The sequence below is a fragment of the Tympanuchus pallidicinctus genome, unplaced genomic scaffold, assembly GCF_026119805.1.
Source record: "Tympanuchus pallidicinctus isolate F22 unplaced genomic scaffold, pur_lepc_1.0 scaffold11, whole genome shotgun sequence".
NCBI lineage: Eukaryota > Metazoa > Chordata > Aves > Galliformes > Phasianidae > Tympanuchus > Tympanuchus pallidicinctus.
The window spans coordinates 5,222,177-5,231,732 of record NW_026294627.1 but is presented as its reverse complement, the minus strand read 5'-3'; the positions used below and the strand labels follow the sequence as shown (position 1 = coordinate 5,231,732).

At 42.8% G+C, this 9,556-nt stretch overlaps 1 protein-coding gene and 1 long non-coding RNA gene across 3 annotated transcripts in view; both read left to right on the top strand.

Moving 5' to 3' along the window:
• The window catches only part of LOC128074598 (uncharacterized), a 482,510-nt gene that overhangs the window by 416,027 nt on the left and 56,927 nt on the right, over window positions 1-9,556 (top strand). The window lies entirely within an intron of this gene.
• On the top strand, window positions 244-8,957 carry DDIAS (DNA damage induced apoptosis suppressor). 2 transcript variants are annotated; one of them, XM_052669552.1, is made up of 6 exons: window positions 244-512; window positions 1,130-1,258; window positions 2,603-2,764; window positions 3,992-4,109; window positions 5,951-6,352; window positions 6,443-8,957. In XM_052669552.1, exons 2-6 carry the CDS (start codon window positions 1,146-1,148, stop codon window positions 8,489-8,491), a joined length of 2,844 nt encoding a protein of 947 aa, XP_052525512.1. In that variant the 5' UTR covers window positions 244-512; window positions 1,130-1,145; the 3' UTR covers window positions 8,492-8,957. The 2 variants fall into 2 exon arrangements, with proteins under 2 accessions (XP_052525512.1, XP_052525504.1); XM_052669544.1 differs by having other exon boundaries at window positions 5,951-8,957.

Below are 9,556 nucleotides of genomic sequence, written 5' to 3'. Positions count from 1 at the left end.
TGCCCCGGCACGGGGCACTCTAAGGGGGGGGGGGGCCCTGAAGGGGATGGGTTATGGTCTCGCACGTGGTGGGCGGGCGCTAAGCGATCCGGGCTTCCGATTGGTTACCGGTTGCGATTAATTCGCGCGCTCTCTCGCGGTTGGTTGGCTGAGGTGGCAGGCGTGACATGAGAAGTTTGGGCACGGTGAGAAGACAGCGATTGGCTGCTTGGGGCACGTGATCCGCCCTCTGATCGGCATGCCCGCTCCCATTTGCGGATGAGCTCCTCGTTCGTGAAGCGGAGCGGCTCTGTGATTGGATGAGCGCCGCATCGCCCCGCCCCTAGCAACGGCCCTTACCAACCAACCACTTCCGTCTTCCGGGTTTTCCTCCGAGTTGGGACAGCGCGGAGCTGCTCCATGCGAGGCTGCAGCACGGGCACAGCGCTCGCATTCTGGCCTTCGCTTTCCGTGCCTCCCTGAGGGCTGCCGGGGTGGCGGCGCAGCCCTCGTTCCGGTGACACAGCCCTAAGGTAAACACGGCAGCGTCAAGTCTGTAGGCGTGTGTTCGTTCCTGCACGGCAGAGGGCAGCAGACGCTGCTGGATGCGTGGCAGGTGGGGGTGTTGTCCATGTGGCCCTGAAGGGATCCCCTCGTATAACCCGTGGGGATGCGTAAATGCTGCACTCCATCTCAGAGTGTAAGAAGCAAAGGAAGCTCAACTGTGTTTGACACTTGAGTCTTCTTCCATGTAAGCCACGCTGTCTTGAACGGATCTGGAGTTGCATCATAACCAGTATCTTAAAGAGCATCATTAAAGCAAGAGCTGCCCTAGGGAACAGCTGAGCAGCATTTCTTTTATAGGGCTTATGGTCTTTATGTGGCCTTTCTTTCTTTTTTTTTTTAAAGTCTAATGATTTAGCTGGAACATTATATACATTTCCTGAATGTTTGCTTCTTATTATGTATCTTCATCTCTTTTGAAGGGTTAAGGCTGGGGGTACGTGTCTGAACAGGGATGCTGTTCACAGAGATCTTTGTTTCCCGAGGGTTGCCTTTCAAAGCGTTGGGAAAACCCAGTTAAAAGCAGTCTGTATTAACATCTCAGAACATGAGAACTCAATGAGCCGTTTTGGCTTCCCTGTTTCAGGTGATCCAGTGAGCACATGAGTAGTGCAAGACGACTCTTGGCTGCCTCTGTAATTTCCGTCCAGAACTCTTGCTTCATCTACCCTGCTTGTCAGAGCTGCTTGTCGAGGCTGATCCTGGACTCCAGGAGGTATGTCCTGTATCCCGTGTGCCCTGTTAACAGTCAGAGAGGCCTGGGAAGTCTCAGGTCTGAACAATACATTACCAATAATTGAGCAATCAAAGAAATCAATGATAAGTAGCATAAATATCTGAAATTAGCACTACATAGGTTTCTTTGTATTCCTGCAGCAGTTTGGAGATGGTTATGCATCAGGATTCCATTGTGTTAAGTGCCATGCAATACTGAAAGGTAGTGTAGGAGAGTGAGTGATGTGTGTTAATAGCTTCCAACTGCATCCTTTGCAGCTCAGTTCTGTGCTGTTCCTAGGTTAGAAGGCATTACCTGAAAGCCTCTGTAAGTCAAATCCTACCTTTTATTTCTTGTTCTGTATGTTCAATGTGTTGTCCAGTCTTCTAAAACACTTCTGCTTATTGTGTGTCCAGAAACACGCAAGCTTTCATTTTTTTCCCCGCTGTTATGTCAAATTAATGATGCATAGAGGAGGAATAAATCAGTGAATATCAGCACAAAATGAAAGGAGCTGGCTGTGCAAAGTAAGAATATCTATTGATTTACATGCTGAAGGTGAACATGCAACTGAACTGTTTCCTTGTAATCTATTTAAACCTAGGTTTTACACTAAAGCTATAGAAAGAATTCCAGAAGAGGACAAAACAGAGACAGATGCTAAGGAATCCATAGTGACTCCCCAGAGGTCATTCTGAGCCCACTGTGTCTCTGTATTGACATCAGGCTAACATTTAATCCATAAAAGAAGCTATAGGGATTCTGTAGTAACACAGGCCCCTTAATGAGCTAATGGCAATATTCACAGAATCACAGCATGGACAGGGTTGGGAGGGATCTCGAGGATCACGAATCTCCAACCTCCCTGCCACAGGCAGGGCCACCAACCTCCACATTTAATACTAGACCAGGTTGCTCGGGGCCCCATCCAACCTGGCCTTGAACACCTCTAGGGATGGGACATCCACAGCCTCTCTGTGCAGCTGTTCCAGCACCTCACCACTCTCTCTTTAAAGAACTTCCCCTTGACATCCAACCTAAATCTTCCCTCCTTCAACTTCAAATCATTTCCCCTTGTCCTGCTGTTATCAACCCTTTCAAAGAGTTGACTCCCCTCCTGTTTGTAGGCTCCCTTTAGGTACTGAATTAGGTATGGAATTTAGGTATTAAATATTAATGCCTCAAAGGATAAAGACTGAGAAAAAAAATCCTAAAATTTGTAATGGAATATTTGACCCATTATTTCACCGGTACTTACAAGTGCAGATAAGTTCTTATCTCAGCAGTGACTAACAGAAGTTCGTGTATTCAGTCTTCTTTTATTCTTTCACTCTTTTCTGGTAGGTTTAACTGTCTTAAATGTGGCTGCACAGGTGAAGCTGAAGAAGCAGGCTACAGATACAGACTGTCCCTAAAGATTGCTGACACAAATGATTTGTTTGACATTACTGTGTTTGGAAGTTGCTTAGATCCATTCTTTGGCGTCACTGCAGGAAATCTGCAGAGGTAAGGAATTAATTGCTTTTAGCTATATAGCTGCTGCTTTTTCTTCAGTTGAAAAGCATTTAAGATGAGCATGGATGATGGGGAGGTGAGTAGGAAGAAGCTGCTGAAGTGCTTCCTGCCAGCATTTCCCAGGTACCAGTCACCTTGAGAAAGTGCTCAAGTTTGGTTTCTTCCTGAAAGCATTTTGAGATGGATTACTTCTATGTAAAAGATCCTCTACTGACCTATTGAAGACAACTTAAGTTTCACAGTTTGATTGGTTGGGCTTCTTGCTTGGGTGCTGCCTCCTAAATTTGACAATATGGAGTTTCCTTCGTTGAAAGTAAATTGCCTTTTCCAGGGAGATAAACATAATTTTTCCTCAAGTTTTCAGAAGAAAACTCTTCTGGTAAACATAGAGCTTTAGGGTTGTTATTGTTGTTTCTTTCTTGTTGATTTGGTTTACAGTTTGGATTAAGAAAAAGGTGTAAAGCTGGTTGTATCAGAGAAAAAAACAGGTATTCCTTATGCAATGAGAGACTTCTAAGAAAAGCTGTTTATCCTTAGAGCCTGACCACCCACATTACAAGACTGTCTGATATTGAAACTTGCAGTAAGACACTCAGATAGATTCACTGCTTGTTTCTGTATGTTCTTTCCCACTGACTTTTGTTATCACTTGGTCACAGATTAATACTTCTTAATTCTGATATTAATATAATTAATATTCCAATGGTTGCCATTCCACGCTAGATTGCTGCACTACCATAAACACCAAAACTATTTGCATATCTTAATATAGATGCTGCCATCTCTGTAAATGTGTAGGCGGAAAGGATGTAACAAGAAATAGCAGCATATATGACAGCACTGTAATACATAAATCATAGAATCACAGAATGACCAAGGTTGGAAAAGACCTCCAAGATCATCCAGTCCAGCCATCCACCTGTCACCCACATTTCCCCATTAAACCATGTCCCTTAGTGCAGTTGTGCTGACACAAAAATTGGAGACATACGAGGAGCACTCAAAAGTTGTATGTATAATAAATCATGACAGTGGTTTTACTTTATTTCATCGCAGTAGATGAAATGAACTGAACAGTTTTTAGGCTCACAATTGCCTGTTTCATTCTGTTCAGTTGATGCTAACACAGTAGCTACCTACAGACCTACCTGTACTACAGCTGAACTGCTATGTAAGGCTTTCTCTGGTGCATTACTTCTCTATGTGTTTTTACTCAAGGTGTATTCAAGACTTTAATCAACTGTCAGGAGAAACAAACAAAGCTGCATCTCCAGCAGTGTTAGTTCAAGCAGTTGAAACCTGTTTCATTGGAAAAAGATTTATATTTGGAGTGAAGGTAATTTTTAATCCACATTACTCTCTTGTATTGAGTTTTTCATTAGCTTGTATCCAACTGGAGCCATAAACAAGACATCTTTTTGGGATGTTGTTGTTCTGAGGAGAAAATGTGGGGCCTGGGTATGGGAATCACTCTGTAACTCCAGCTCCTGTGCCTGTCAGTAACAGCTTGCAATCAGGATATTAAAAAAAAAAAAAAGAAGCAAAACAAAACGTGCAGTTCAAGCATAAAACAGATTTCTTTGTAAGCACTGCCTCACCTTTTCCATGCTGCATTGTCTCCTGGTTTCTAAAATGTAGGGAAATGCACGCATCACCTTGCAGTATTTTAACATTTCTGGATTTAAGTCTTTAAAAATGCTGATAAAGTACAGCTGCTCAGCATATGCATTTATGGTTTGCCCGTGTGTTTAACAGACTTGGGAATATTAGTTCTTAGTAATATTTACATGGGAGCTGTATTTTAAGTTCATCACTTCAAGTGGTGCTCTTGAGAGTTGTTCATATTATAAATCCTATCTGGCACAAGTGTTTTTCATCTCCAATTGTTGCAAGCCTGAGCTGAGATTCTTCTCTTGGCATGCATATGCAGTGGAAGTTCGAAGACCTTATGGCTTAAGTTTCTTACTGGAGCCTTCACTGCCTCTCTGCTTGATGCCTTTAAAGATGTGAGAAATAATTCTGCACATCAGTAGCCTTGTTGCTACTCATCTGCACACATGGCCTGAACACCTATGCTAAGGCCATTTGTTCAGCCTTTGGCTATAACATCTCTGTATCATGTTCAGTTGTGCATGTAGTTGCACTCTCCCAGATAAAAATTAGAAACAGTATAATATACTGCTTTTGTTTTCATTTATATTGACTTCTAAGGCAAGTTTTACTTTTAAGCTTTACAACTAGGAGGGTGTTGTCCTTGGCTAACAGCCTTCAGCCTCGATCTTTGCACCCTGCAGTCAGGGAGTAGGAGGATGGCTGAATTTGAAGACAGCTTTCGTCTTCTCTGGCATTGCCAGACTTTGAGGGAGAGGTTGAAGGTGGTTTATCCTCTTCTCAAAACACTGGATCATTTTCTCTGATTTAAATGCCATTTTCCACCTCCACTATCTTTGGGGAGTGGAGCAGGTGATATAAGGAATTGCATCTTTGAAATACTCTGCTCCAAATAAACCTGAGGGAAAAAAAGTTGTCATTGTTTTTTTTCCATTTAATGGAATCACAGAATCACCGAGCTTGGAAAAGGACCTCCAAGATCACCTGGTCCAACCATCCACCTACCACCAGTATTTTCCCACTGAACCGTGTCCCTTAGTACAACATGTAGATGTTTCTTGAATACCAGAGGTTGAGGTAGCACATATTGAATACCACGCTGGCTTTGCTAGCTGAGCTGCCAAGTCATGTACTTGGTACCAGAATGTTTTGCTTCAAGTGCTGTGCAGTGCCTCCTAGATAAAAGAAGAGCACAGGCATTAGCAGCTGTCACTTGCACAGAACTGCTCTGGAGGAAGCCCTGGAGCACCCACTGCCCTACCAGGAGGAGGAAAATTTCTGTGAAGTTCTTCCTTAGAATTTGTGGTCATTTTTCTAGCTCCAGAACTCTGCATAATTGCAGTGAGGAAAGTGCCTCATACTGTGATGCCCTTTATAGCCTTTGCCAGTACTTATTTCTCAGGGAGTTATGCTTTGTGTGACAGACTGTTTTGCCTTCCCTTCCCTGCATTTCTGACTAAAAAGGGAGACCTACATTTAATCCTGACTTAGAAGACATGCCTTAATTATTTTTTCTGTCTTAAAACAAAGCACTATACTATTTTTTTTTTTTCTTTCTTTCCTCAGGGTTTTGGAAGTGAAGATGGAGCGTGTTCTGCTGCCAGCAGCATCTTGCAAAACTGTTCCAGAATTAATAGAGGTACAAAAAACCTTACAGCTTGCCAGATCTTCCTGCCAAATGCTGCTGTTACTGGCTTTACTGTCATCAGCTACTTCCGTCGGCTCCTGCAGTCTGTGAAATTCAGGAACAATAATAACAGCTCATACTTACCTGATGCATCTTCAGCTCCGATAGATGAATCTGTCAGTGAACTCAGCAGCTTGTCTGTTTTGAGCAGAAACTCCTGTTTTGTTCAATCTAGTGGTAGAGAAAGTTTTTTAGGGTCCTGGCAGCAATCCTTCAGCCTGACTTCATCTGTTGCTTGGGTAACAGCAGAAGATTTTCCCTCTCTGGAAGTGAGAAAGCTGGTGAGTGAACAGCATGAAGAAGAGGGGAGGCCTGTGTCTGTAGAATCATGTAGTGTAAGCCTTAACAATCAAACTCTTTTGGATTCACAGTTTTGCAGCTCTTCAGTGAAGGAAGGGAATAAAGAAGAGGAAAATGAATTAAGTTCACAGCTTAGTCAAGCTGACAGAATCTCTGCCACTGATAAATTAGAGAGAATTTCTTCTTCAAAGACTGAGTGTTCACTTCAAAACAGTTCCCAGTTGTTAGAAAATCCCTTGGACTTTGGATCAAAAATCATTTACCCAAAGACTAATAGTGGAAATTACTGTTGCCAAGAAAAATCCCCGAAGTTGCTTTTTTATGGGAGACATACCTCAGCTTCTAATTGTGTAAATCTAACTGGAGCATCTCAGGCAGACTCAATGCTTTGGGATGAGCTCCCATTCTCAGAAAGCCTAAATGAATTTTTAGCCAGAATAGAATATAAGAGTTTTGTGACATCACCTAATCTTGACGTAGGTAAATGTGGCCTTCTTGAAAGCAGCAAGTTGAGTATAAATCATAACAAATCTCATCCCAGGCAAACCCCAGTAGCTGGTGCCTTACCTGAAGCATCAGGGAGGTTCTTGCCATCAGCAGAGAAAGACAGCTGGGAGAGCATATCATTTGCTTGTCTAAAGGCCAGTCCAAACCCTCTAAGTGATGAGGTGTTACAGCATAACTCTTTCAGTAGTGTTTTATGTTCAGCTGACAAGGAATGTGGAGCGTCTTGCTTTATACTTCACTCTCATCTACTTACTCCATCAAAGTCCCTGCAAGTAACATCTGAGACTTCTGCTTCCAAAAGAAGCAGACACTCCAAAGAAGCAAGTGCTAAAGTTTCAAAGTCAGCCTGTTCTTTTATCAGCCCACATTGTTCTGCTGAACGTGAAGAAACTTGTTTACAGAGGAGCAAGAGAGCTACCTGTGTGCATTCTGTACAAGACAGCTGTTTATCTGGTAGTGGAAATAAAGAAAATTCTTCTTGTATACCAAACCAAATAAAAGATCTTACATTCATGGGGGCATGGGACTCTGGTCCAGCAACTCCCAGTGTTATAAGAAGGATACATGAAGGGGAAATAAAACCATTGACAGAGCTACGTGAAAATGCTTTCAAAAGTATAAATAAGAGAGAGGTGATATGGAGTGGGGGCTGCCCTGAAGGAAGCTACAATGCTTCTGCTGATCTCTTTGAAGTGAATGCAGGCGAGGGAGCAAAAGCTGCAGAATCCTTAAATAAGTCAAGTAACTCTTTGATACAGGAAGATCCTTCAACAGAAAAGGTCACAACTCCCAAATTGGTGCTTTTTCCTGGAGATGTTTCCTGTAACAGTTCAAAGCAGACATCCTCCCTACATAGAACCCCGCTTGCTTTTCGTAAGCACAGCACACCAGTAACGTGCTCCTTTTATGATTCAGACTGCAATACATTTAGTGCTCAAGACTTTGTTCCTTATTCAGAGTCAACTCCTGTGGCAAAACCTCTCCAAAAACTGTGGCCTGCTGGGGAACACAGCCCTTCTGTCACTGTATTCACCTCTGAAAATCCCACTAAAATCCATTCCAAACGCAAGCGATCTAGATCTTCCTTTCAGAACACTCTGTTACAGCAGCTTACTGGCAGGAGAGTGAAACGTGAAAGGCTGAGCAGCAGTAAAGACATAGAAGGTACGAGCTCTGTTCCACAGCAGTTCTGTAACAGCCAGTCACCTGCCAGTGTTGAGGAGTGGATCCCTCCATCCGCAAACAAGAGATTTAAACCAACTGCATCTTTGAGCATAAAACCAGTTAGCTGGCACTCACAATTGTCCTGTGAGCATGCTGACAGGAACCCTAATTCTGGAAGCAAAGAGAACAGTGAAAAAGACATGTGCTTCAGGAGTGAGAGATTCAACTCTGTGAATACAACCACGGTTCTAGCAACTCCTGTGTCTGCAGGTATTGCCAAGGCTTTGTTTTTAAGTGACACAGTCCTGGAAAGCTGTTCTTCTTCAGAAGGAAAGAATCTCAGCTCACGTGCAAATTATTCAAGGATTTCAATGGAAGGGGCAACAGGCTGGTCTCCTGAGTTGTTCTTCCAAGCACAGAGCCCTATTTTCCATAAGTCAAAACAGTAAAAAAAGGATATTTCTATGCTGTGTTACTGTGTTTTGGGAGGACTGAGTTGGATGAAAGAACTATTTGAAAACAATTGTATCGTTTATATACTTTTTGGCGTATGTCTTAAGATTAATGATATTTATTGCAGAGCTTTGCACAATGCAGATGAGGAGAAGAGAATTCTGTAGTTGCTTTATTTTGTTGCTAATTAACTCTGAACAATGCAATAAAGACTTATGTAAATGTGTGAGTCTCATTTTTTTCAAGTTTGGGTGTAGATGAGGTGTTTTTCAGCATCCACTCTTCCTCAAAAGAGTGAGGAAATGTAGCCTGTCTGGAAATGGCCAATGAATTTATATCTTATGCGGAAGAAATGAAGGGAAAGAAAGCATTACTGCTATCACTCAGCACAGGGAAGGCACTGCTGAAAGAGTTTTTAAGAGATTGGTATCCTAAGCAATAAATTACATGCTTAAAACTACAGCCTCCTGCATGATATATGATATCTCTGGCTCTTTAAATGCTTGCTTGTGATGAACTGGACAAACACCCACTTTACCACGGGGGTCTGATCTTAGTGGAGTGATATGCCGGATCTGATGCATCTAGCACTAAACCACTGCCAGAACTTCTGCTTTGTGTACTGACAGCACCTTGGCATGAAATGTTTCACCCAGCATGACTTTGTTTCTTCAGTGGTAAATACATCCCCGTATTACGGTAAGCAATAGCTTTGGTACAAGCTGATATGATTTAACTGGGGGGGGGAGAGAGGGGAGGAAATGAAATACAGCATGTTTAACTCTGAAGGCAGTAAAACTGAAAAAATACCCAGCAAATACCAAGTCCATGGTTGATTCCCTAAGATTAGAAAGCCATAAATCAAGACTAGAATTTCAGATAGAACTGTCTCTAAGATACCGCTGAAACGAATGCAGAGCTGTCAGAGCCTTCTGTTTTATGCAGGAGGGCTGCACACCAGTGAGGCCAAAAAGTCCCAAGTGTGTCAGACCCTGGGCAGAGGTGCTCTGGAGGGAGGATCTATATGCATGAAGACGGAGCATTTCTCCCCCTGTGCAGGT